The sequence below is a fragment of the Gossypium raimondii genome, chromosome 13, assembly GCF_025698545.1.
Source record: "Gossypium raimondii isolate GPD5lz chromosome 13, ASM2569854v1, whole genome shotgun sequence".
In the NCBI taxonomy this organism is placed as follows: Eukaryota; Viridiplantae; Streptophyta; class Magnoliopsida; order Malvales; family Malvaceae; genus Gossypium; species Gossypium raimondii.
Window position 1 is genome coordinate 1,497,414 of NC_068577.1, and position 27,959 is coordinate 1,525,372.

The 27,959-nt window shown below is 34.6% G+C and overlaps 3 protein-coding genes and 1 non-coding gene across 4 annotated transcripts; 2 read left to right on the top strand and 2 right to left on the bottom strand.

Annotated features, from left to right (window-relative positions):
* Window positions 1-12,691: 12,691 nt before the first annotated feature.
* LOC105783688 (UDP-glycosyltransferase 91C1) lies at window positions 12,692-14,348 on the bottom strand. The gene has a single exon (XM_012609277.2). The coding sequence runs from the start codon at window positions 14,265-14,267 to the stop codon at window positions 12,867-12,869; it is 1,401 nt and encodes a 466-aa protein (XP_012464731.1). The 5' UTR covers window positions 14,268-14,348; the 3' UTR covers window positions 12,692-12,866.
* A 4,009-nt stretch (window positions 14,349-18,357) lies between these two features.
* On the bottom strand, window positions 18,358-18,429 carry TRNAE-UUC (transfer RNA glutamic acid (anticodon UUC)). Its single transcript has one exon. It is a non-coding gene; the product is annotated as a tRNA-Glu (tRNA).
* A 1,920-nt stretch (window positions 18,430-20,349) lies between these two features.
* On the top strand, window positions 20,350-21,818 carry LOC105784056 (probable transcription factor At1g11510). Its single transcript, XM_012609834.2, has one exon. It carries the CDS (start codon window positions 20,533-20,535, stop codon window positions 21,637-21,639), a length of 1,107 nt encoding a protein of 368 aa, XP_012465288.1. The 5' UTR covers window positions 20,350-20,532; the 3' UTR covers window positions 21,640-21,818.
* Window positions 21,819-23,293: 1,475 nt separating this feature from the next.
* LOC105783615 (telomere repeat-binding protein 4) lies at window positions 23,294-27,591 on the top strand. Its single transcript, XM_012609179.2, has 10 exons — window positions 23,294-23,519; window positions 24,158-24,308; window positions 24,425-25,229; window positions 25,368-25,577; window positions 25,669-25,731; window positions 25,814-25,893; window positions 25,977-26,221; window positions 26,344-26,664; window positions 26,768-26,831; window positions 27,088-27,591. Exons 2-10 carry the CDS (start codon window positions 24,228-24,230, stop codon window positions 27,310-27,312), a joined length of 2,094 nt encoding a protein of 697 aa, XP_012464633.1. The 5' UTR covers window positions 23,294-23,519; window positions 24,158-24,227; the 3' UTR covers window positions 27,313-27,591.
* The last annotated feature ends 368 nt before the right edge of the window (window positions 27,592-27,959 follow it).

The following is a 27,959-nucleotide window of genomic DNA, read 5'->3' on the forward strand; positions in this document are numbered from 1 at the left end:
GCAGCAGCCAAGCAATGGGAATTACATCAAATGGATGTGCATAATGCTTTTCTACATGGGGATCTTCAGGAGGAAGTTTATATGACGATACCACCCGGATATCGAGTAACACAACCGGGAAAAGTGTGTAAGCTTCGGAAATCTCTCTATGGGCTCAAGCAAGCGCCAAGATGCTGGTTTGCCAAGCTTTCGACAGCCTTAAAAGATTATGGATTCAAACAATCGCATTCGGATTACTCACTTTTTACCTTGCAAAGAGATACATCTCAAGTCAATGTTCTCGTCTATGTTGATGATTTGATTATCTCAGGTAATAATCATGAAGCTATTGAGTCTTTTAAATCTTATCTCAGTGATTGTTTTCATATGAATGATTTAGGACCCTTAAAATATTTTCTTGGGGTGGAAGTTGCGCGTTCTCCAAAGGGGATTGTTTTGAATCAATGTAAATACATTCTTGACATCATCTCGGAAGTTGGACTTTTAGGAGCCAAACCATCAAGTATTCCTATTGAGCAGAATCATAAGTTAGCTCTTGCTACAGGTTCTTTTTTAAATGATCCAGAACCGTATCGTCGTTTGGTTGGACGACTTATTTATTTATGCTTCACAAGACCGAGCTTGCATACGTGTTCATATTTTATCTCAATTCATGCAACAACCACGCATTGATCATTGGAATACTGGTAACTTGAGTTGTTCGTTTCTTGAAAGGAACTCCGGTCAATGAGTGTTTTGAGTAGCAAAAGTGATCTGCGGTTGCACGGTTGGTGCGATGCGGATTGGGCCGGTTGTCCGTTGACAAGACGATCACTCACAGGATGGTTGATTTTCTTGGGTACTTCTCCGGTATCTTGGAAGACAAAGAAACAACACACGGTGTCTCGATCCTCCGCAGGTTTAATATCGATCCATGGCTGTGACCACATGTGAGCTCAAATGGTTAAAGGGATTATTAGGTAGTCTTGGAGTCTCTCATCCGCACTCAATAACGCTTGCTTGTGATAGTCAAGCTGCTCTTCATATATATCACAATCCGGTCTTCCATGAGCGTACCAAACATATCGAGGTGGATTGTCATTTTGTTCGGGATGAAATTCTCCACGGCAATGTGAAACCTACCTATGTTCCAACAACGTCACAACTTGCGGATATATTTACCAAGGCTCTTGGTCAGACATCTTTGCGTTCTGTCCTTTGCAAGTTGGGCATCCGTGATCTTCATGCTCCAACTTGAGGGGGGTATTGGAATTAATTATGTAAATATGTATGGTAGTTTTTGTGTATATCTATTTTCTTTTAATTAGGAGATTAGATGCTAAAGTTTAGGAGATAATATTTTGTTTTAATTAGGAGATTAGATGCTAAGTTTAAGAGATAATATTTTGGTTTCTATCTTTGTATTTTACTGTGTATATATGTTCTTGATTTTGGGAGGAATAAAACACAGAGAAAATTCCCACAATTCTTGTTATTTTTTCAGGATGTGTGTTAAATATATGCGTACACATATTTTCAAATTTACTTGTATATTGTACTTGTATATGTATATTTGTAAATATTTATTCATATATGTTTTAAATTAAAGTATTTGTATCATATCGAACACTAACTTTTCAACATACCCTTTTGAAAATATATTTTGGTTTTAACCATATATCAAAGTTATTTTCTTGATTCAAAGGTTTTTTTTTTTGAATAAAAGCATTATTGGAAGTTTGGGATTTTCGAGGGAAATTGAGCCCTAACGTATTGGGTTCTGATTTTCTTTGTCAATCTTAAATGACCGAGAATATTCTTTATTCAAAATCATGAGCATAAAAATTATTTTTGGGAACTTAACTTGTCGTGCCCTAACGTATTGGGTGTGGCATGTTATTTTCTCGAAATGAAGATTTTCGCATAAAATAAAAGTGATATTCAAAGTTCGGGGATTATGAGGAATTGTACCCTAACGTATTGGGACTCGATTTCTTTACATGACTTGAACAATTGATTATCCTTTTTCAAATTTCATCGATTTTAAAATCTTTTTAACCTTCGACACTAAGACATTAAATGATCAATTTGGTACCGATTTTGGGCGTTACGAGGGTGCCAACCCTTCCTCGTGCGTAACTGACTTCCGAACTCGTTTTCTCAAAGTTCGTAGACCAACATAATTCTTAAGGTGAGCCGATCACACCTTAATAAAGGATCGGTGGCGACTCCAATTTTATTTTTAAAAAGTTGACAATTAAATTTTTTGTTTTCAAAAAACGATTTCGACAATGATTATAGTGAAATAAAATGATATGGTGATGTATAAAAATGGAATGATGATATACAAAAAATAAATATGCCGTGCTAGTAAATGACAATAATATAAATATAATAATAAAACCAAATCATAATAATAATGGCGATAATCATGTTATATTTACTACTCTAATACTAATATAAAAATCAAAGAAAATAAATAATAACAATAATAATAGTAACAAAATGTGCAAATAAAAGAATAAAGAACAATATAAATTTTAAATACAAAAAGAGTAAGTAAATAAATAAATAAATACATAAATAAATAAATTTCATGAAAGATTGAAATTAAATAAACCAATGATTGAATCAGAATTAAAATGACATTAAAAGTATAAATTGTGATAAAATAAGTACATAAAAGACTAAAATGAAAAACGCGAAAACAAACAAGGACCAAATGAGCAATTATCCTAATCCTCAGGACACACGTCTTTTCTCCAAAAGATCAACAAACCGAGAACCTAATTGTAAGCGGGATAAAATTGAATGGTATAATTTCTAAAAAGAAAGAATAGTGAAATTAGGACTAAATTAAAACAACTCAAAAGGCGGAAGGACTAAAATTGTAAATATCCCCACAAAAAAAATGCGGATCCTAGGAGTATTCGGGTCGGGTCGGGTCGTCGGATCCTGTCTCAAAACGATGCCGGTTTTGGGCGTTTAAGGCTTGGATGAAACAACACTATTTCACTAGGTCTATTTAAGTTAAGATTTTTTTTAAAAAAAAATCATTTTAGCCCCCAGTAAAAAAAATCCGAAAACCCTTTTTTTTTTTGAAGTAGTTTCTGAGTCCGCCACTGGTCCGGCAAGCCCCCATGATGGCCACCTGTCGCCGGCGACAGGCTCTGTCGTTCCCGGTGGCCAGAAAACACAAAACAACTCCCATTTTGAGTGTTTTAGCTCCTAGAAACCAGATCTGGAGTTGGTGTTTCCTAAAACTCGACAAAAAATAAAATAAATAAAAAATAATAGGAGAAGTCCCTTCGGTATATCCGCCGTTTCACTGAAGGGAGCTGTCTGTCATTAGGGACAGTGTTCTCGTCTACTCGCAGCAGTGGAACACGAGTCGACACGGTGAGTTTCTGATTTCTTTTTTCATTTTATGTTTTTTTTTAAAAAAAAACCAACTGATAAAAAAAAATCACCCTTGAAATTTTTAGTATTCTGGTTTTTGATTTCTTCTCTATGTGTTTTGAAATTTTTAGTATTTTGGTTTCTGATTGCTTCTCTGTGTGTTTTGAAATTTTTTTGTATTTCTCCGTCTAAAATATAATCTATTGTCATGGCTTTTATAGCCATATATTACACTGTTTATTATTTTTTCTGCTTTGCTACTATTTCTGTTACTTATTGTCCTTTCGTTCTTTCTGTTTTTACAGGTGACGGTGGAGTCAACGACGAGGAGAGACTCCTGCCTTTGCCATTTTGGTGCAATGGCGACAGGGGCGCGTCAGATCTCAGGACGAAAAGCCTCAGGCAACGTGCATGCGAAGGGGGGTGCAACGGTAGAAACTGGTTTAAGTTTTTGGGCCATTGGGCCCTCTTTTTTTTGTGTTTGGGCTTTGTAATTGGGCCAGTTTGTAAATAGACCGTTGTTTATTTAGTTTGGTTTTATTATTGGCCGAGGCAAAATTGAGCTCCTATATATATATATATATATTTACACACTAATAAATGGTTTTATGCATATATTGATGCCTTTCGAATATGTGTTATTGTCATATTATTTTTAATATACTGTTTTAATTATTTATCTATTTTATTTTCTTTCAAATCTTAATTAATTTCTTATTTTCAATAGTTTGTTTGTCTAATTCAATCAAAAGGAAATTTGTATTTTCATGTATTTTTGTGTCGTGATTCAATTCATGAGATAATATTTGATTTGAGTGACATGAAGTATTCATGTAAATTTTAATTTTAATAAGGCTTTTTTTTATAAAATTAACCCTAAAAAATTAATTAATTACTTAAATGACCTATTTTTTTAATAAAATACGTAAATAACTTAAAATCTATAGTAAAAGTTAGCAGAACTAAAGTGTATGGCGCCACCAACATGCCACATCAGCAATTACTGAACATCGTAAATATTTTGGGAATCGAAATAGCCATTTTGCCAATTTCATCGAGATAAACAAGACGCATTCTATCATAACTCATTCCTACCAAGAAAAAAGTGCAGCACCGATAAAGCTATGAGATATTATTTGTAAAATAGCTCCGTTGAGTCCTGATTATAAAATAAATAATAAATTTTTTAAAAAAAAATAAACAAATAAAGACAAACAAATAAAAAAAACTAGAATAAAGACTAAAGGTTGGCTCCACCAAAAAAAGGAAAATTTATTTAAAGCCCTCCCATTTTTTCAAAAATTGTAGTATTTCTTTAGTATTTATACAAGTGACGCTATTTTATATAGCTCCACCAAAAGATTGATTTTTTTATCCCAATTGCGACGTGGCATGTTAGTGGCGCCAAATATTTTGACTCCACAAACTTTTACTGTAAATTTTAACTTATTTATGTATTTTATCAAAAAAACAAATCATTTACATAGTTAATTTTTTAGGGTTAATTTTGGGTTTTTTACTAAAATAATAATAAAAAATAAAAAAAACCAAAATAGTAGGCTAATTTACCAAAAAAAAGCCTATTTTTTTTAAAAATTACCGAAATGGGCCGATTTTTTAATTATTTACCGGAACGGGCCATTTTCCGCGAAATCGCGCCACGTCGTGTGATGTCGAGTGCGTGACGAGACATCGCGTCCACGTCAGCGCGACCTGCTGACGTGGACGCGATGTGGACGCTGCTGCGAATAAGTGTCAACGATCAAAAATTGACCGTTGGCCCCCAACAGTCAAATTTTTTTTTACTATATAAACCCCCACCCCTTTTATTTTCACAAACAAATTCAATATTAATTTCCTTCAAAAATTCTCTCAAATTCCTTCCAAAATTCTCTCAAACTCTCAAATTCCTTCCAAAATCCTCTCAAATTCCTTCAAAAATCTCCAAATCCATATTAAATTTCTTTTCCATTAAATTTCATTATTTTAAGAAAATTTTATAATTTTTATTTTTTAAAATAATTTTAAAATTTTAATATTTTCAACAATGGCGGATCATTGATTCATCTTGATAAGAATCACATATCGGTGGAGCAAATGAACATGGTAAGTATTAAATTTAAATTTTAAATTTTATTTAAGATATTTTTATTTATGTATTTTTAGATATTTATTAATTTATTTTTTGTTATAAAAGGCTGAAGATCGGGTATTGGAATGCAATATTCGGAATATGCATGCTCCTCCATCACCGTTAGTAGAGAACTACCTGCGGGAAGCGGGATTTTGACACGTGGCGACGGTAGGCCGGGGATGCAAGTTGGAGCCGAAACTGATCAGTGCGTTGATCGAGAGGTGGAGACCTGAGACGCACACATTTCATCTTCTATGTAGAGAGTGCACTATCACTCTAGAAGATGTCCTTCTGTATTTGGGATTGCCGGTGGACGGCCACACAGTGACCGGGTCTGCCCAATCTAGCAATTGGAAGGCGGTGTGCTACAAGCTTTTGGGCGTCGTTCCGAATAAAATGGATGGATGTAAAGTGGAGATGGGCTGGTTACGTGCCACCTTCCCCGATCTGAATGAAAATTCAACCGAAATTGAAAGAATCTGATATGTTCGATCATACATTCTTCAAATAATTGGAGGCTATCTCATGGCCGACACGTCACAGAGCCGTGTACATCTAAGGTGGCTGCTAAAACTCGTTGATTTTAGAGCAGCCGGTGAATTTAGTTAGGGGTCTGCCGTCTTGGCAACATTATATCGGGAGATGTGCAAGGCGACCAAACCGAGGAGAGCAAAAATTGGAGGATGCCTGTCACTACTGCAATCATGGGCACGGTTTCGCTTTCCATTTCTACGTCCTCGAGTGAACCACCCATATACATTCCCACTCGTAACGAGATAAATTTTATATTACATTTTGAAATTGTTATGTAGATTTTGTAAGAATAAAAGTATGCTAAAAATTTATTTAATTAGGTGGAACCATCCGGCGAGTTATCGTGGATTACCGTCTGAACTTGAAGATATACGGCTTCTATTGGACCAACGGTCGGAAGCAGAAGTAAGTATTATTGCAAATAGATATTTCCATACATTCGCTAGTGGATTGATATTTAGTATTTACTATTTAGTATTACGTATATAAGTAATATTTCTATCATGTTCATGTAGTTTCAATGGACACCATACGAGGATCCGGCAATCCGGGCAGTAATCCTGGAAGAGTTTTTACAAAATCCGGACACTTGGCATGTGAAAGTGGTGTTGATCAACTATGCAACTGTGGAGCCCCACCAGACAGACAGAGTCCTACGACAGTTTGGATGTAGACAACCGATCCCTGTGGACCCTGACCTGAGGTGTTTGACGAGCACCACAAAATTGACCTTCGGCTATTAGTAACGGATTGGCCTAGATACTGGTCAGAGTACACGGAAATGTGGGAAAATCGGCATGAATATCTACCTACTCGGGAACAAATCATCGTTCCCGAGTTAGCGTGCGTTCCAGAATACATGCCATGGTTTAGGATCCATGGGAAGCCGTATTTACTTACGCCAGAGGAGAGGCAGCGGCAAATACGTGTCAGAAGGGAAAGGCGCGGGCCTCTAAATCCAAGGGGACAAGACTACGAGGGCAGCCCATCAACGAGGCCTAGACATTCACCCGGCTCATCATCAGTGGCCATGCAATCACCGTCCCCAACGAAAGCACCGACGCAGTCACCTGACGCAGCAATTCAACAGATGATACCCACGCAATCGCCTTTCCCTATGATGCCAGGTATGTTTCCTAGCCCTTATATGTACCCTAACCCGTACATGTATCCTTTTCCGAATCCTATGGCAGGTTGGAGCCAAATGCCCAGATCAGCTCCATTTCCTGTAACGCCGAGCGGACCACCGATAACTAGGCCATCCGTGCAGGAGGGGTCGCAAGGGGGGCCGTCGGGGAGCTCTCATTTTTACCAATCGCCAGCAACGCATGGCTTTCAAACTTCGTCGCCGTTCATGATGCAAACACCTCCACATACACTATTCTTTGAAGGTAAATCATCGTCTCAAGTCCGACAAGCAGATGCCGAACCGGAAGAACAACAATCACCACCCGAGGAAGAACAACCGCCGCCGGAAGCTAGAGGAAAGAGGAATCCAATAGCAGAATCACGACGGCCGCCATGTGGAACCGAATCCCCCGGTCATATACATTGATTACCGTATTAAAATTTATCATTTGATGTAATGAAATAGAAGTTTATGACGATGTAATACACATAGAAATTTTTCCGAGTTATTTTGACATTATTTGATTAAAAACCGTAACTCTAACCTAATTTAATTAAAAACCCTAACTTAACTTAATTAAAAACCCTAACCTAACTTAATTTAATTAAAAACTCTAACTTAACTTAATAAAACCCTAACATAACTTAATTTAATTAAAAACCCTAACCCTAACCTAATTTAATTAAAAATCGTAACCTAACTTAATTAAAAACCCTAACCTAACTTAATTTAATTAAAAACCCTAACCTAATTTAATTAAAAACCCTAACCTAACTTAATTAAAAACCCTAACCTAATTTAATTTAATTAAAAACCCTAATTTCATCTGGGACCGGTGGGAAAACGTGTCTCCAAACGTTGTACATGTTTTCTAATTTGTACACTTCGTCCACATAACTTAGCGGATCCAGACGGAGTTTCTGACAGGCTACAATAACATGAGCGCATGGATAACGAAGTGCATCGAACTTCCCACAGTCACAAGTCCTGTTTCGCAAGTGTACACGATATTGCCCGCCAACAACACCTTGGTGCGGTATGTCGAACTCCGTCACGTAAAACTATAAATTGTCTCGATCGTGACACACAGCGTGCATGATGTTTGCCCTCGCCTTCACTTTGTTAATTTCTTGAACTACCTTACTGCACCATACATGCCCACCCTGCATCTGGCCTGCATAAGTTGCTGCTCGCTTTGGAAATAGCGCCGCCAAACGGAAATATGTCTCTCGCACAACCACTGTTATCGGTAGATGGCGCGTTCCTTTAAGAACAGAATTTATGCATTCTGCCAGGTTCGACGTCATATGGTCATATCGTAGGCCTCCGTCGTATGCTTGTGCCCACTGTTCGAAACGTATGTTGCAAAGGTAGTCCTCCCCTTCTCCGTTTTGGGATAGCAAGATTGCCAACATCTCGTGAAAACGATCTTTATTCATTTCATACCCTACCAATATAAGAACATAGTGAATATTTTATACCGCTTCTACCAATAAAACTAATTCAATTTGACAAACGAAATAAGTCCGAGGATCTGCTTTTATCGTGGGCAGTATCAAGCTAGCCAACATAGCTGAATCCATTTTCGGATGATCTTCTGAAACACCTACAGAGGGAGGGAGTACATTAAATAATGCAACATTGGAAAATAAAAATATTATTCAGACACATTCAATAATGTACCTGCAGCACATGTATGTGGACCTTTGTACTTTTTGATCTCTCACAACCATGTCCTCTTCCTTAACGAGGCGACGATTTTCCATGAACATGTGCCGTCTTGCACCGCACACTTCGCCTCAAACTTATCAGATTTTGATTTAACGACGTGGTAATTAACGCCGTTTTTGATGCTATGCTGTTTCAAAGCACCAATAAAACTATCCTTATTGGTAAACTGATTACCAACTTCAAGTTCACCGAGATCTACCCCCGAACTTGTACGATCGCGCTTTTCGGTGTGGCGATCCGAAACTCTAACGCATCATCATTTGACAGATCGACATTATGCATGTGGGTGGGAGGTGAGTATGCTCAATCGTGGATTTTCTTCATCATCCGCACTCCTATCACCATCTTCACCTTCATTGGAATAGGCTCGGTTCGAAAATAATCCCACCTCTGTACCATCCGGCCCGCTCTCGAGGTGGATCCACATCGAGTCACCTTCTAACCCACAATCATCTGCAGCGTACGATGTCCCCTCACCGGTTGATGTCGTAGGTAGTACGTCATCCCTTCTTCCGGCATTTGATAACGCCCCAATTGGATGTAGATTGCCATCCGGTAGAACTTGATGCGCTTCCCACCGTATTTCAGCGTCAAACGTCGAGCCACCGACGTATATGTCCCATCCACCGACAGAGTGTCTTGGGGGGATGTGCATTCGACACCGCTACCGAACATGGGCTGTTCTGTATTTTGTAACACGCTAATTGAGTGTCGGCCAGCGGTCGTGTATACATCTCGAACACCAGACGGAAGTACATCAGTTGGCGACGTAAATTGTACATATAACTCAATATAAGTTGCTCCGCTAGCAAGATGAATCTGCACCATTGCCTCTAAGCTACGAGCACATTTTATGTCGAACGAGTCATATGTCACCGGATCAACAGAAGAACAAAATCGATACGTCATTGACAGAACTTTCATTGGCGTCGTTCCGAAGATTTTACGCCTAATTCTTTTACGGAGTTCAGTCAAATCTATGTTTTGGCTAAATGACAATGCACCGTATTCTCCGAAAAAAACAACACCATTCTCGGTGTGGCAAACCTCACCATTGTAGTAAATAACAAAGACTAATACGTTCACTCATTTTGAAAATCTAAGTTTCTTAGCCTCTAAAATGTTTCACTGTGAGTTATGCATTCTAAGAACATTTTCGCCTAATTTATAGCCTCATTAAATTTGTTATCAGAGTAAAATCGCGTCCACGAGGGCGCGATTTGACACTATTTGCTCAGAAACGTCAAAACAAAATTATTTCCCACATGACCAATTGTAGCGAAATCGCGTCCACGAGGGCGCGATTTCACAATTTCTTCTCATATAGCATCCTGGTATCAGCGATTTTATACTATTTGCTCGAAACGTCAAAAAATTATTTCTTACATGACCATCAGAGCGAAATCGCGTCCACGAGGCCACGATTTCACAATTTCTTCTCAAATAGCATCTTGGTAGAAGCGATTTCCCACTATTTGACCAGATACGTCAACTCGAAAAAAATTTTCCGAGACCCCTAACCCCTAAAAAGCCTGCACCCTAAACCCTAAAAGTCAGAAAACCCAAATGTAAAATCAGCGTCAAAATCGCGTCCCAGAATCACTACGTGGCGGGACATCAGCGTCCACGTCGGTAGCGACATGTCGACGTGGAATGAAATCGCTTCCTCAAGGACGCGATTTCCTTCCACGTCAGCAGGTCGCACTGACGTGGACGCGATGTCCTGTCACGTACCCTGACATCGCGCTGACGTGGCCGCGATTTCACGGAAAATGGACCATTCCGGTAAATAATTAAAAAATCGGCCCATTTCCGTAATTTTTTAAAAAATGGACTTTTTTTGGTAAATTGGCCAAAATAGTATAACTTTTTTTATTTACAGAAATGGTACAAAAAAAAAACAGTAGTGGAGGGATTGCCACAGGCGGCACCAATGGTGCCAGTGGCAGAGGCGGCACCAATGGTACCAGTGGCAGAGGCGGCACCCCCCATTTATTCGTATTTTTCTTATTTTCAAATTTTTTATAAAAATAGTATTAAAAATAAAATACCGAAAAAATATGTTTATGAAAAAAATAAAATACGAAAAGAAATAAAATACGAAAATAGTATATTTACTGAAAGTAATAAAATCTGAAAATAAGAAAAATACGAAAAGGGCCAAAATAAGGGTTTTTTACGAAATTTATATAAAAAACACACTAAATTAATACATTTCTCATTGTTTGTATGCTTCAATTGGATATTTTTCTTTTAATATTTTGATTATATTTTTGTTTTAATATGATATTTAGAATTATCCAATTCATAAATAAAAAATAATGTATTTCAAAGACACTTAAATCTATGTATTTATAAATAACAATACTCTTATAAAATGAATTAAGACTAAATCATTAATTGTGTACTTAAATACAATAACGGTTTGTGAAATGGAAAATAAATTTTGACATTCATTCACGTAGATTTTAGAGTAATATTTTGATGTGGATTTAATGTATTATTAGTGAATATTTTATACCTAATAAGAAACTTAACAGGTAACAATAATGTAGATGTAAATTTATTTTGCCACAAACAACGCAACTTTTTTCTAGGATATTTCTTTTTTTTTTACCAGAAAGCTATTTTTACCTAGAGGTGCCCAAAGGCCGGGCGATCCATCCGAAATATAGGAGGGTTCGGGTAACAATATAGGCCCGAAATATGGGCTTGGGGAAAAAAAGAGGTCCGTTTAGAAAACGGGCCGGACCTCGGGCAAAAATTTTTTAGCCCGGGCCCGGCCCAAAAATATATTAAATATATATTTTTTATTTTTAAAATATACTAGTATTAGTTTTATTTTAGTTTTAAGTTACAAAATGTTAGATTTTGTTACAATAATTAATACAATTAACAATTAATAAGTTGATATAATTTGATAATTTTACTAACAGTTAATACAATTAACAATTAATAATTTTACTAACAAAATTTTAGATTTTACAAAATGTTGACTGGTACAAAAAAAAATTGATACAACTTTAATAACAATTAATTTTGATAACAATTAATTTTAATAACAATTAGTTTTAATTTTAATAAAAATATAATTTTAATTTTAATTAAAAAAGGGCCGGGCTGGGCTCAGGTTCCATATTTTTTCCCAGGTCGGGCCTGGACAAAATCTTAAACCCATATTTCGAGCCAGGCGAGCCCATGCCTAAAAAACGGGCTAAATTTTTTAAGCCCGACCTGGCCCGGCTCATGGACACATCTATTTCCACCTAAACACAACCTTTTTCTAGGATACTTTTTTTTTTTCCAGAAAGCCATTTACACCTAAACCTACCTAACAGTGACAAGCTGATGTTGAAAACTCTTATTTTTTACCAGAAAGCCATTTACACCTAAACCTACCTAATAATGACAAGCTTTCATTCAAATAAATAATAATTTTTTTTAAAAAAAATAAACAACTTACGACATATTTTAATATTTAATTTTAAAATTCGACAAAGACGAAAATACTTTAGCAAATAAAATAATCTGATAATAAGTACAATAATTGGAGTTGGAACTGCACATAGAATTGTATGCTTCCTTATGATTGACCATTTCTCATTGTTTGTATGCTTCAATTGGAATATTTTGATTATATTTTTATTTTAATACAATATTTAGAATTATCCAATTCATAAATAAAAGAATAATATATTTCAATAGCATTTAAATTTACGTATTTATAAATATCAATACTCTTATCAAATAAATTAAGACTAAATCGTATTTAAATACAATAACGATTTGTGAAATGGAAAATAAATTTTGACATTCATTCACTCTAGATTTTAGAGTAATATTTTATACATAATAAGAAACTTAAGATGTAAATTTATTTTGCCACAAACAACAAATAACACAACTTTTTTCTAGGATACTTCTTTTTTTCTTTTACCAGAAAGCCATTTCCACGTAAACCTAATAATGACAAGCTGATGTTGAAAACTCTTCAATGAACCGAGTGAATTCATTCAAATAATTGTTGCTTAAATCTTCATTGCCAAAAATCTCTCTCATTGCCCACGCGTTTGCCCTAAACACCTCACCTTCTGGTTCCACCATCACCCGCCTAATGGTTGCAGCCACCAAGTCGCTTGTAAACGAACTGTCCACTTCATTTCTCTCGATTTCTAACCCAACCTTCTTGCCATGCAACAACCTAGCGTTCAACCCTAGATCCGAACTTGCTCCAGAAAACAAGATCAAAGCTCGACCGTACTTGAGTGCCTCGATTATGGAACTCCAACCACAGTGAGTCAAGAAACCCCCAACAGAAGAGTGGGCTAATATCCGCAACTGAGGTGCCCAATCCCTCAACACTAAGCCCCTGCTAGACACTCGTTTTTCGAACCCTGGAGGAATTATGTCATTCATCTGCCCTTCACCCACCGGACGGTTCCTTACCACCCAAATGAAGGGCAAGTTGGATTTCTCTATCCCAAATGCCAATTGGTGCATGGACTCTTCACTTAGATTCACTTCACTACCAAGAGCAATATAGAGAACCGATTTCTCTCCTTCGCTGTCAAGCCAGCTTTTTATAGCTTCCCATTTGTTATCCTCGTTTGATGGCAGTGATAATAACGGAGGCAACAGGCCTACAGGAACCACAGGTTTCTGGTAAAGCTTGATAAGCAATTTAATCTCGTCCCGTGCGAACTCGAAGCAGGTGCGCATGGTTACAAATTGGCAACCTTGAATCAGTCGTCCCATCCGTTGGAAATCAGACACGTCGTCATCCATGCACTGTTGGTGGTTCACCATCTCATGTAGCTTGAAAGCTATGTTGTTGCAAGGATAATCTATCCACTCAGGGACGACCGTGAAATCTTCCGGTCGTTTCCGGCGATCACCGAGCAAAGCTGATGGTGGACCTAAGAAAGCAAACGTGCTGGCATTGAATATGCTGAAGAAAACCAAGTTGACGCCTAATGGAGCTGCAATACCAGGTAACCAGTAAGGTGCAAAATCATGGATTATCCAGTTGACGTTTGAGTTTTTGAGGAAGTCAGTTAAAGGGTCTCGAAGCTTGTCGTATGCCCTTTTAAGGTAAGGGACTTTGTCTATTGGTACCTCAGAAGTGGACTCAACTCCTGGAGGTAAGCCATGAACATGGGGAAGAGAAAACTCGACGAAACTTAAGTTAGAGGACAGATGTGGGGGAAGTTTAGGGAGGCGACTAATATTTTTAGGGGTGGAAATATAGGATATTCGATGACCCTTTTGAGCCAAGAATTTGGAAACCTCGAGAAACGGCATTGTATGACCATAAGCTAGCCATGGGAACATAGCTATGTGAAGCTTTTCTGTTCTGTCCATGGCGGTTTTGGGGTGCAGATTGCAAAAGACAAAATACGTTTTAATTGGGAATCAGAAGATGAAATTCAAGAGGGTATTATATATATTTACTTGTGGGGATATTTTGCTGTGTGGTCTTGCACCGCTGGAACTTTTTAAATGGAAAAAAATTATAAAAAAATTAAAAAAATTATTTTAAAAAATTATAAAAAAATTTAAAATAGGATAAAAGTTATAAATTTATAAAATTACAAAAAAAATATAAAAAGGAATATAACTATATTTTTATTTGATTTTAGGATATAATAAATTAAATACTAATTTTTTAATAAAATATAACTAATATTAAAAATATTAATTAATTAAACAAATAAAAACAAAGGAAGAAACTGAAACTTATCTTCGTCGGTGGGGGAGGTACCTTCAAATATTTAATTTTTTGTGTGCAGGATGGGGACCAAACCAAACTAACCGCTTGTATACTGTTTTAAAAAAAAATTGTATTTTGGTTTTAAATACGGATGCTGCGGATTGGTCGGGCAGCACCAGGATTTCGCTATTTCTTCTACCTGTTTTCGTAAATATTGATCCATTTATCCTATTATGGTATTTATTTATTTTATATTATTTATGAAAAAAAACCCTCATATTCTTTATTGGAGGATAGTTCTATCAAATGTCATGTAAAACTCAAATGCATTAAGAGGGGTTGAATTAGTTATTACAAATTTGAAAAAAGAAGACAAATAAAAAATGACACAATGATTTAGGGTGGATTTGGATTGGCGATTGAGTGCGATGCAGTGCGTTTAGCTTACTTTTTGTCTCACGCTACTGTATTGCTACAGTATCTAATCTCACCGCCACCGCTGTTTTTACACTGACCGCAGGTAAACGCACCGCCCATCCAAATTCACCCTTAGACTAGTTGGACTCCAATTGTCTACCTCCACTATCTTAACTCTCTACAATTAAAGAATTCTCAAATCCATTAATTTGAAACCTTTTAAGAATAATGTTTAACATTTACAACTTTGTCATTTAAGTGGGCAAGCTAGAGCCACTTTCCAAGGTTTATCTAAAATCTTAAAGTAACCACTTATAAATTTGAGAAATGAAAATGAAACGAGGAATACCTCTCAAAGGTTGATATACAATGATTCAAGGCCATTCAAATAAATTACAACACTTGAAATAATGAAAGAGAATGAAACCCCAAGTGTGTATAAAAATAAGATGAGAATTTTAAATGAAAGATTGGATTTTTGCACAATAAGCTTTGTAAACCTGTTTCTTGTCTTATTCTTGATGTTCTTGAACTCTATTTATATCATCTCAATGATTTCTAGCCGTTTGAAGTAGTTAGAAGGAAAATTGAACCATTGGAAACATTTACTCGATATAAAATGTAGTTGCAGAGGCTTATGTTTTGATATCTACTTAAAATATGCAGTTCCAATACCTCTATATTGGGGTTTGGTACTCCTAAATTCTCACAAAACAATTTTGCTTGTCATGTACATGACCAAAGACGGCAGAGGCCCGATACATAGCCATATGTATCGGCAATTAGGCCAAAGAGTTTGACACCCTTAATAATGCATCAGAATACACCCAAAGCATTTAACAAAATTTCATTAAGAGAATATTTTGTTATATCAAAACATTTGAAAATTAAAATTAATATATTGCGTAAAGAAAGAGGAAGAGAAAAAAAAGAAAAAAAGGGAAAAAAGAAAAGAAATACTTTTATTGGTGTTTACATTATATTTTCAATCAATATATTTATTTATTTTTACATTCATTCTATGTATACTAATCAAACACACTTATAAAATGACTTAAAAACATAATTATCCTAAATATTGGCATAAAACGAATTAATAACATGTAAAATTACATAAAAAAATTTTGAACCTCGAATATTATGGTCTAATGATTAAGGGTGTTTACCGCCTCAAGTGTAGTCTGGATATATGCTTGATGGACCCTTTCTCATATTGCATATTTAAATACAATAGCATTTTTTTGAAATGGAATCTTTTAAACAAAATTTTTACCTTGTTCCCGATTAAAGTTGGCCACTAAGCTTAAGCCAATTATTGCATAATTGATTTTAAGACCATGCCAATTTGCTACATAAGTCCCCCTCTTTTGTTCCATCATTTGATAACTTCTTCAATTTAGTTCATATACTTTATATATAATCACTTAACCCACACGCAATTATTCAATTCTAATTTCTGATCAATTCGATTTAATTAAAATTGACCTTAAATTGAATGTTTCCGACACTGACCAAAAATCGAATCGTTACATACACTATGCTCAATAAGTTGAACTTGTGATTTAAGTTTTACTCACTCACCAAGTAGCAATCACGCCCATATACTTAAATTAGATATCTCACCCTTGAGACTTTCTCCAATAAAAGCTTAAAATATGTAAATTTCAATGTTGAACAAGCTTTCATAAAAAGAGTTAGAGACTAGCTTCCTTAAGTAAATTTCAATCCAGTCTGATATGTCTTGATTTCACCAAATCAATTACCCTTAATATAAGTATACAAAGAATTGAGATAAGTTTTCACAAAATCGACTCAATCTTTTTTCTTGCATATCTTAATATATAGGACTTTTGAAAATATTTTCTTATTTAATTTGATCTCTTATTCAATTATAATATCCAAATTTAATGCTCAAAATTCTTAAATTGATGTAAATAAATAAGATCAAAATTTACCAACAATTAAAGTAAATTGTAGAATAATGATTGATTTCCATCCCTTTATAAACTCATCTAACTTGCTTTGATTGAAACAAAAAGACAATCAATAACACAAATCTCCATATATCAATGAATACATATTCTTAGTTAAATTAACAGAACTCGGCCTAGAATTGGAGAGGCCTTATTTTGCTATGTTCCAACCCCATCTTGGATTTGGGTTACACTATGCTCATTTTAATTATTTTTTTAAAGGGTTATTAACGAGGTTTCAGTAGGGTGTATTTAGTTCGATTCAATTTTTCACTTCTGAAACCAAAATCGAAACCGTATACAATAAAAATTGAAATATTTGAAATCAATAATCGCGATTCGATTAAGTTCGGTTCGACGGTTTTTACTAAATCTAGGCTTTGTAAAAAAAAAATCACATTCTTTTATGCCCAAAAAATCTAATATTATAATTTTTTTATTTTTCCACAACAATCATAATACATGCTTTAGATTCATTTATACATCTATAAAATGAATTAAATAAGTTTGTTCATGTTTGTGTATTTAATGATATAAATCAGCATTTAGTTTTTTTAAATATATATAAGATAAATATTAGTGTCCCATATTTTTTTTCCATATTTGAGTATGAATTAATATGGTTCACTCAAGCTTCATGTTGGGTTGACTATTTGTTAATGTGAAATTATAGAGTAAAAATTTGAAGATTAAATATATTCTAAGCAAAATTTTCAGAACTAGATTAGTGGTCGATTTAGTCAGACCATTGATTCATACTGTCTGATTAAATGAATCATTAAAAAACATAAAAATAAAAAGCGATTCAATTAATTTTTTTTTTGCATGGTTCAATCGATCTGTATCGATTCGCAGGTCAATTAGTCTGATGTCTCTTTTTGGATTGAGATCTTGACAGGTTCTCGATCCAACCAACTGATCCGATTAGGTTCAAACAATCATAACTCTAAGTTTCTACATTTCGTACATTTAAAATTTAGTCCTCTAACTTTTATTTTCAAGAATTTAAAATCTCTCTACCTTGTGGTTTTAAAAATTCGTTTTCAAATTATATATAACCACATTTAATTGCAAAGTCAACGATATTAACTATTTGAATTAATTAAAAAAATTATAAAAATATAGAGACCAAATGATGCTAGAAATTAAAGTATAAGGATTAAATCTCAAATTTAAGCATATTAGGACTAAAATTGAAATTAAAGTATAAGAATTAAATTTCAAATTTAAGCATATTAAAAGGACTAAAGTTGAAATTTAACCAATTTATAAAATGGAAAAGAAAAAAAAAGCTTGTGGGTGTGTGCCACGTGCCAGCAAGACGAAAGGACAACAAAAAAATTTGAAAATTTTCCATTGCCGGGAATTGAACCCGGGTCTCCTGGGTGAAAGCCAGATATCCTAACCACTGGACGACAATGGATTGATGTTCAATCGGTATAATAATTTTATATTTAAAACATTACAGAAATTGAGTATGCATCATGACACAATCTATAACACTAATCTCCATCGTATATATATCAAACAATGCATATTAGCTTAATTATCATATCTAAAAACTCTATTTTATTTGTATTTGTTTCTCAATTAAACTTATCCATAGTTGAATGTGGTATAACCGGGCAACCCCTTAACAATGGAGATTGTGATTCACATTTAGCACAACTTAGCCTACGGTTGGAGAGGCCTTATCTTGCTATCTTCCAACCTCACCTTACATTTGGGTTACACTATGTTGATTTTAATTATTTTTTTAAAGTGTTATTAACGAGGTTTCATTAGGGGTGTATTCGGTTTGGTTCAGTTTTTGGATAAAAATTGAATTGAACTGTTCCGTTAGGTTTTTCCTTCTAAAACCAAAATCGAAACCATATAGAATAAAAATAGAAATATTTGAAATCCATAATTGGGGTTCGGTTAGGCTCGGTTTGACAGTTTTTACCAAATCTAAGCTTTGGGAAAAAAAACAATATCTCCTTCTTTTGGCCCCCAATATATCTAATATTGCAAATTTTTATTTTCTTCACGACAATCATAATACATGATCCAGATTCACTTATAAATTTATAAAGTGAATTGAATGATTAAATTAATATCATAATCATCAATAAGACTGTTTCAAAAATCATTTTAAGTTAAACTATTAAGTTGATAAATCATTCAAGTTGTTAAAAGGAAGGCTAATACATAAAGTATCGATGTACCTAATATTTTTGTGTTATTTTTAATTTATTTTAATTAATTATAACTAAGTGATTATAGTATGGCATATAATTTATTAAATTCATAACTATCAAATCTATATAATAAATACTATAAAGTTTATTTTAAATAAAATAAAATACTATAAAATACTATAAATAAAATACTATAAAGTTTACTACTATAAATAAGTGAAAACTTATTATTATTTTAAATAAAATACTATAAAGTTTAATAAATTTTTTCCTAAAATTAGAATTATACTTATACTTATTATATTTAAGAAATGAATCACTTACTCTAATATAAAATTACACCTCTATAATTTTTTATGAAATATTTCCATAAATTTATTTATTTTTGCATGATCCTATATGATTGTAGTTTATAATAATAGTAGTAGTAGTAGGGTAAATGAATTAGCCCATATATATTGAAATAGTCCATTTATTATTCTATTAGAACTATTCCTTTAAATATAATTTTTTTTCAGATTTGAATTTTTACAATATATTACATCTCTTAAAAAATTAAAACAAAATTTTCTTTTCAAAATTTAAAGTTTTTCGTTCCTTTATTTCTCTACATGTTGCCCCCATACTTGTTCACATCAACCAAATTTTCAAAAATAAATTGTGTTAATGTAAGGACCAATTTGTGTAGCAGATGCCAACCTTAAGGTTCAATATGATCCAAAACAAAAAAGTTGGGGCCCAATATGAGAAAAGTTATCGAGTTTAGGGCTAACCTATAATACATTAAGCCTTGTAAAAACTAACAATGTTAACCAAATCGATTTGTATAACGAATACCAACCTTAGGGACTAATGTGATCCAACAAAAATTGTTAAGTTTAAGGGCCAATCTACATATTAAACAAAATTCCTCGATAAAAGTAAAAACTCTTATGTTACTTGTAAGCTTTGGTGAGTGAGAATCGACTCTTTTATTGATAGAAGCATTTAAAGTATCATTTTTTGAGTAACCAACTTAAATATTAAACTGTTGATATTATTCTCGGTATGTTTATACTCGATTTTAATATTTAAACTAAAATTTTTTATTAATTAGATTCCCAATCCATTAGTGAATAAAGTGAGAGATGTTCCTTTGATTTCCAACTTCCAATGCTCCGTTAGGGGAAAGAACTCTTCGGTTCCCACATTTGAAGTTTGACTCTTCGTTTATGTAAACATAACAGCCCATTACAGCCTTCTGAAGTCAGTCCACTACCATTCAAAAACTCATTGATTTCCCATTACCTCTTTCCCTATAAAACCATTGAACAAACTTGTAGCATCCCTCATCTCTCTATTTCTCGATGGCACCAAAGCGTTCAAACCCTATTGAAGTCCCACCAGCCGCTTCTTCCTCTGAAGAAGATGAAGAGGTGACTTCTTCTGAGGAAGTAGACGAAGGGTCTTCAACTGAGGAAGACCCCAAAACCCAGTCTACTCCAATGAGCCAGAAGAGCCCACCACCTAGAAAGCTTGAAACCGCTACGCCTGCCATCGTTAAAGAGGGATCTGATGAATCCGGTTCTGATTCCGAATCCGACACCGCTGCACAGATTGCTATTGCGACGGAACCCAGATGTAATAAGTCCTTGGCTTCTTCATCTAAACGGCCTGGGAAGTCGGAGTTGGATGCCAAAGAAGCGAAACGACTCAAGAAGAAGGTTGGGGAAGAAGGGATGGCTACTGCACCTGTTGTGGAGGGGGTGAAAAAGACTGGTGAAGATGCAAAGAAGCTGCTGTTCCAGCGGTTGTTCAGTGAAGATGATGAGATTGCTTTGTTGATTGGTATGTTGGATTATTCTGCTAAAAAAGGGGCTGACCCTTGCGCTGATATGAATGAGTTCTATGAATTTGTTAAGAAATCGATTCATACTGATGTTAGCAAAGTACAGCTGATGGATAAGATAAGAAGATTAAAGAAAAAATTCAAAAACAATGCTGGTAAAAATAGCAAGGGTGAGGATCCAACTTTCTCTAAACCCCATGAACAAAATGCTTTTGAGTTGTCGAAACAGATTTGGGGCAAAGAAGGGATTAGTGGAAAAGTTGAGTCTTCAACTGCTAAGTCGAATGGGAAAGCCAAGGGGAAAAACAAGGCAGAGGTTGCAGTGAAAGCTGAGTTGCTTTCTTCATCCGATAAGAAAATAGACGATGCGGTGCCAGTAGAAGTCGATGAGGTGGTGTCTAAGAGTTCCAGTAATTTCCTTGATAAGAAATTTAGTCTCTCTGACTTAGAAGAGGCAGTTGTAAAGGTGGGGTTGGATATGGTTGATGGTGAAAAGAAGGCGGCTTTGGAGGCAAAATGGATGAAATTGCAAGTCGCGCAGCTGGAAGCGTATGCGAGGCGAACTGAATTTGTTGCTGAGCAAGCAAAGTTGTTGCTGAAATATTACAAGTCTGAAGACAAATAGTGGTTATTATGCATAGAGAGTAACTTATGGAGTTCTATCTCTGTTAAACATATTTTGTTATGTTAATTGCTTAATCCTTTTTATTTCTGTCTCATCTGTTTGTCTGTCTGCCGCAAGCCTACTTTGCTCCATAAACTGCTGCTGCTGCCATATCTCTTAAATTTGTCCTCCTTTAATCAGTTTGCTGGTACTTGCTTCACCTCCCAAGTATTGCTATTTTGCTGCCATTTACCAAAAATTCCTGCTAAATTAGGTATTCCCTCACTTGTAAATCAAGCTGCTATTGGTCACCTTTTGATGTTCCGAAATGGGTGCACTTCGTTGTGCATATCAGCGACTGAACATGTTCAGAAATCTGCTGCTATTTGGCTTAAACCTCCCCATCATTTTTGTTCCATTACCATTCAATTTGTTTTAAAATTTAGACCATAAATTTAAATGTTAAATTCACTACTTATTTTAAATTAAAGAATGTAAGATAAATTTAAATCAAAATTGATAATTTATTACATTACATGGTATTGAAATTTAAGGTACTAAAGAGCTTATATATTCAAATTTTAATTTTAAATTTTAACAATTTTATCTAAATATAAAGGGTTAACATGTAAATTTACCACTATATTTTATTTTGATTAATATTAATATTTATCATTACACTTTAAGAATATGATTAAATTTAAATGAATCATATATATATTATTTAAAATTTTATATACTATGTTTTTATATGTGAATATTCCTATTGTATTATATTTAATGATTTTTAAATTTTAATTTATTTAAGTATTTAAAATACATCACAATCAGATCATCAAGATAATATTAAATTTAAATATTTTTACATCATATACATTTTATTTTCTTTTTTCTTTTAATTTCTATTCTCTTTTGTTTCTCCCCCCTATTTTCCTCCTTTCTTTATTTCTTTTAACGTAATTTTTCTATGTTTTCCCTTTGTTAAAACTAGTCCACAAGCTCGCCTCACTCGAAAAAATTAAATTGTTAAAAAAAACAAAAGTATAAGGACTAGTTTTTAACAAATGGAAAACATAGAAAAACTACGTTAAAAAAGATGGAGAAGGGAGAAAAATAGAGGGAGAAACAGAAGAGAATGGAAAAAAAAGAAAAGTTTAAAAAAATATAAAAGAAAAAAATTAAATTGCTTAAAACGAAAAAATATAGGGATCGATTGTATAAATTAACCTAAATTTTGTTTGAAATGATTAATTACTGTGCCACGTCAGCTTATGGTTACACCGTTAACAACAATTAAGGGCTCAGTGACTAAAATACTATAACGCAATAACGTAAATGAGTAAAATATAATCTGAGACAAACAAAAATGGCTACAAAATACTTCTTACAATATTAACATTTAACGGAAAATGTGGGTCTTAAAACAATTGTTTCTAAAATCATGATTGGTCCACGTGGAAGTACTATCTGATTTTTAGATTCAAAGAAAGGAATTAAGAACCGGTCACAACTAGAACGAAGGGGAGGGGTTTTAGTTACCTTCTATTGCCGGTAAACCATCTCTAATTCACCGGTCGATCCGGTTTTGTGGTCAAAGTTATATGGGTTTAAGCACTTTGTCTTCTATTTATTTATTTTGGTGGGTTTTCTTTAAGGGGGTTTTTGTCTTAAAATTTCTTCACCATCCGAAACCACGTCAATCTTTAAAAAAAAAAAAATGGATCTTGTTTCAATGAATTTCAATTGAATTTAGTTTGGGATTTTTTGAAATCCCTTATCTTTGTTTCTCAATAATTTTTTCAAGGACTTTTCCCAGGAAAAAATTCATTAAAAAAAAAAAATCTTTTCTGTATATATGTATATTGAGATTTAAGAAACTGGAGATCATTTCAATTTAAAAGGTGAGCTATTGGTTTTTATTTTTACTTGAATTCTTGGTTTCTTCCTTTTTTCGTGGGAGTGAGTTCTTTTATTACATTGAATTATGCCAAATGATGAAGCAAAATGTGTTTTTTCACAAGTGAATTTCGATTTCAACTGCTTATGGATCGAGATCTGTTCTGGGTTTTTGTCTTTGGATTCATGCCAAATTTAAAACTCGAGGTCAATTTCGAGGTTTATGGGATTTTGTTGTGTGTTTAATGGTTCAAGTTCTTGATTGACTTGGAGAGTTTTTCAAGCAATTTAATGCTACTTGAGTAAATTAATTTTAACGAAATTTTGATTTTTTTATTATCAAAGTTAACGCAACTATGATCTTCTCTTGTGTACTATTTTGGGTTTTGATATCTGAACTGACTGGTTCATTCTTTTAATTTTAATTTTAAACTCTGGCAATTTGATTTCAGTTTTCTTTAATTTTGTTTTCTGGGGTTTATGTTTTTCTTCTCCTGTTCTAGATCTGCTGATCTGATTATTCATTGACAAAGACAAATAATTTGATTCCTTTCTGTAAACTAATTATAAGGTTTGTGCGATTATCTTTGTAATTGTGCTGATATATGCTCTGTTTTTCATTTTTGGATTGGCTTACATACAGAGAATTTGAATCTGGAGAGATTAAATTATCTTTCTGATTGATGAGTTGGATTGTCATACATGCCTGAGATATGGTGTTTAAGAAGAGGTTAGATTATGGATTTAATGCCTTTAGTGTCTCGAATGTACCTCGAGCCCCTCGATCGATTCGGGTATGCCTTTTTTGTATCATTTAAGGATTTCTGTTGATATTCTGCTAGCTTTGATCATGTTGAATTTTCTTCCAACTTGATTAATAAAATGACGGGTTCTTTTTCTGGGGTTTCAGAAGAGGGACCGGACTAAGAGGGTGGTTGAAGATAGTCGAATATGCGCATTTGAATTGTTAGCTTCATTAGCTGGGAAGCTACTGGAGGAGGGTGAAAGCTCTGCTTCTAGCAATGCATCTGCAGGACATGATCATGTTTCTATAGGTAAAGATGTTAAACTGGAAACTCGATACGATGATAAACCGTTGAAAACTGAATGCGTCGGGCATGTAAGCTGTGATGCGAGTGTTGTTACCTCTGATTGGACCGCTGAAAACAGTGACAATTCGAAGGAACCTAAACTTTCTGAAAACAATGCTATTCTGGAACCTACTTTGACAAAGGCACCTCCTGCTTGCTCAGTGCAAATTAATGATGATTTAAAGTATACAATTCAGAAATGCAATGTAGGATATGGGAGCTTTCCTGGTAATTTAGATGGTTGCTCCCCTAATTTTGGGGAGTTGTGTGATGGTATCAGTGAGAATGGTGTTAAACGAGAGGTAGAGACTAATAATTACCCCACAATGGATCCATTAGAAGTGTCTATGACATTTCCTGCACCCATTAATTCCGATAGAGATGTCAAATTGCCATCACGTAGTGATTCTGTTCTTAATGCTTCTTTTTCAAGGCATAGGAATGATATTAAGTTAGGTAGTAGAGATGATGATGAAAAATTTTCTAGGTTTAATAAACTTAGCAACAGGTTTAAGGTTTCTAGGCCTGCAACATGTATCGAAGACCGAAGAATAAGGAAGTTGCTAACATCCAAATACTGGAAAGCCGCTCCAAAGTTGAAGGATTTTGAAGATTCTCGAGCTGGTAAGTGTTTCGAATGGTTTTAGAATTCATAGCATGCTTCTTTGTATATTTTCCATTTGTAACTGTAGTTCATTTAAATCTTACGTTGAAGTTCATGAATTATCCTCTTGGTGATTTTGTGTTTCTTTATATTTCTAGATGGAGGAATAAAGGCTCTACAACGCAAGCGGAAGACATACTATGACAAATGTCAATATGACACACTTTATAAAAGGAGGAAGTTCTTTGACCGTAGCTCAATAGTAACTTCTGATGGGAGGATCGGTAGTGAAAATGTTTCTAATTCACCTGAGAAAGTTACGAACGAGAACGAAAATAAGTGTCGCTTGGTGGCAATGTCACATGGAGGTGCTTCCCTACTGCAATTATCTTATAATTTATAGGTTTCAAGATTGAGATGCCAACTGTTCTCACTAAACTATTTTGTTCTGCTGTGTAGCATGTGAGATAGCTTCCTTGCTTACAGGTCATCAAGCATCCCATAAGTCTGATGATTCTCATGGTATGAACATTTTTTTATGTATTATTGCAAATTACCCGAGGTTTTGTGGAATGTCTTACTCAAGGTTTGTTCTTTTGTACAGTGAAGCTCAGCATTAAGTCCTTTAGGATACCAGAACTTTATATCGAGGTGCCGGAAACTGCAACTGTTGGTTCATTGAAGGTATTGAAATGCTGTGTTATTATTATTTTTTTCATTTAATTAATGCAAAACTTCTAATATTAGTGATACTTAAATGTGAGTAGAGGACTGTAATGGAGGCGGTGACTGCCTTACTTGGAGGAAGAATCCGTGTTGGGGTACTCCTTCAAGGGAAGAAAGTGAGAGATGACAGTCGAACTCTATTACAAACCGGTATTTCATCTGAAGACAATTTGGGTGCTCTAGGTTTCACTTTGGAGCCTGGTCCTGTGATAGCTCCTCCACCTATATGCTCCGAAGAACCCCTTCTACAGTTGCCGTGTGGCTCTGCCCCTCAAAATTTAACAAGGTGTTTTTTTTTTGTGTTTCATGATAGGTTGTGATACATCTTTGTTGGTTTAAATCTCTTTGTTTTGTGTATATACATTACGAGTTACTTGTATCTTCGATTAATTAGTGCTTTTTTTCCAGGTCTTTAGTAGTCACTCCAGCCTTAGATACGGGGATTCCAGATGCCACACCTGACCCACCTTTACTGACCAATTCAGCAAAATCTGTGGATAGTAATTATGAACACGTTTCCTCCCAAACTGACATGCTAACCGATCAAAATCTGTCAGAGTCTAGAGCTCTGGTTCCAGTTCCAGCGATGAATGTCGAGGCACTAGCTGTTGTCCCTGTCAACCAGAAAATTCGGAAATCTGAGCTTGCACAGCGTAGAACCAGGAGGCCATTTTCCGTGTCAGAAGTAGAAGCATTGGTACAGGCCGTTGAGGAGCTCGGTACCGGAAGGTATAAAACCAATTGTTTCTTTTGTTTCGATTGGCTCATTGAAGAGGATGCAGCTTAAAATGGTATCAAGAATTTGAAATCATTCTTCTTCTGGCATCTGCAGGTGGCGGGATGTTAAATTGCGAGCTTTTGAGAATGCTGACCATCGAACTTACGTGGATCTGAAGGTAAAAGCCTTTTCCCTTTTAACTATTTGGCTTGTTATGAAGAGGAAATCGATGACGAACAGGAATCACCATGAATGGTAACCAATATGGCAGATTCCAGGGGCATCATTTGGAAAATAATAAATGAGCTGGGAGATAATAAGTTGTTATATATCGATTCACTAATCTCTTCACGTAATGTGTTTTACACAACTGGTATATCTTGTCAGAAATAGTCACATCGGCTGTTACTAAACTATGTCACTGTTGTCACCAGGATAAATGGAAAACATTGGTTCACACAGCAAAAATTTCGCCGCAGCAAAGACGAGGGGAACCGGTACCCCAAGAACTATTGGATCGGGTCATGGCTGCTCATGCTTACTGGTCTCAGCATCAAACTAAACAACAAGGTAAGCATCATCCCGGAACTTTGAGAATTACCGACTCCCAAACTGACAGAATCGGAGTTGCGGTTGGCATTCCGACCATTACAATGTAAAACAAGAAGAAAAGGGTAAAATAACAAATGACAAAGAACAGGGGGGGAAAAAGAAAGAACATGTACAAATTGATTCAGGTTTTATGTAATATTTTCACACTCAACTTTGATTCTTTGCCAGCTTACAAATCATGGAGCCATTGGCATTTCTGTAAATGATTGGATAAAACATGGTCCTTAATTCATTTCATTTTCAATTTGTAATTCATATCATCGAACTGAGAAAATAGAAATAAAAATAAAAAAAGAATATTTCAGTTCTTTTTAAGTGTTTTGGAATCATTGTGCAGCTTTATTGCTATATTTTTATTTTTATTTTCCATTTACCTGTTTTAAGGGTAAAATCTTTTGAATTCATAAAAAATTTAAAATATTTATTTCTGGAATGCATTTTTATGTCTGTATTAAGGATTCTTGTGTTTCGTTCACACGCATCTCATATTTCATACATTTAACATATACCATATAGTATCTGGAGTTAATTCAGTAAATAGAATGAAAATTCAATTCCATCATTATTTAGTTGATTCATATGATTCGGTGAAGAATGAGATTTTTCAAGAAATGAGAAATTTAAAATACTCGGAGATGAAAATGGGGAAATGTCTACAATACCTACGCTGAATCATATGCAATTTGAATGATTT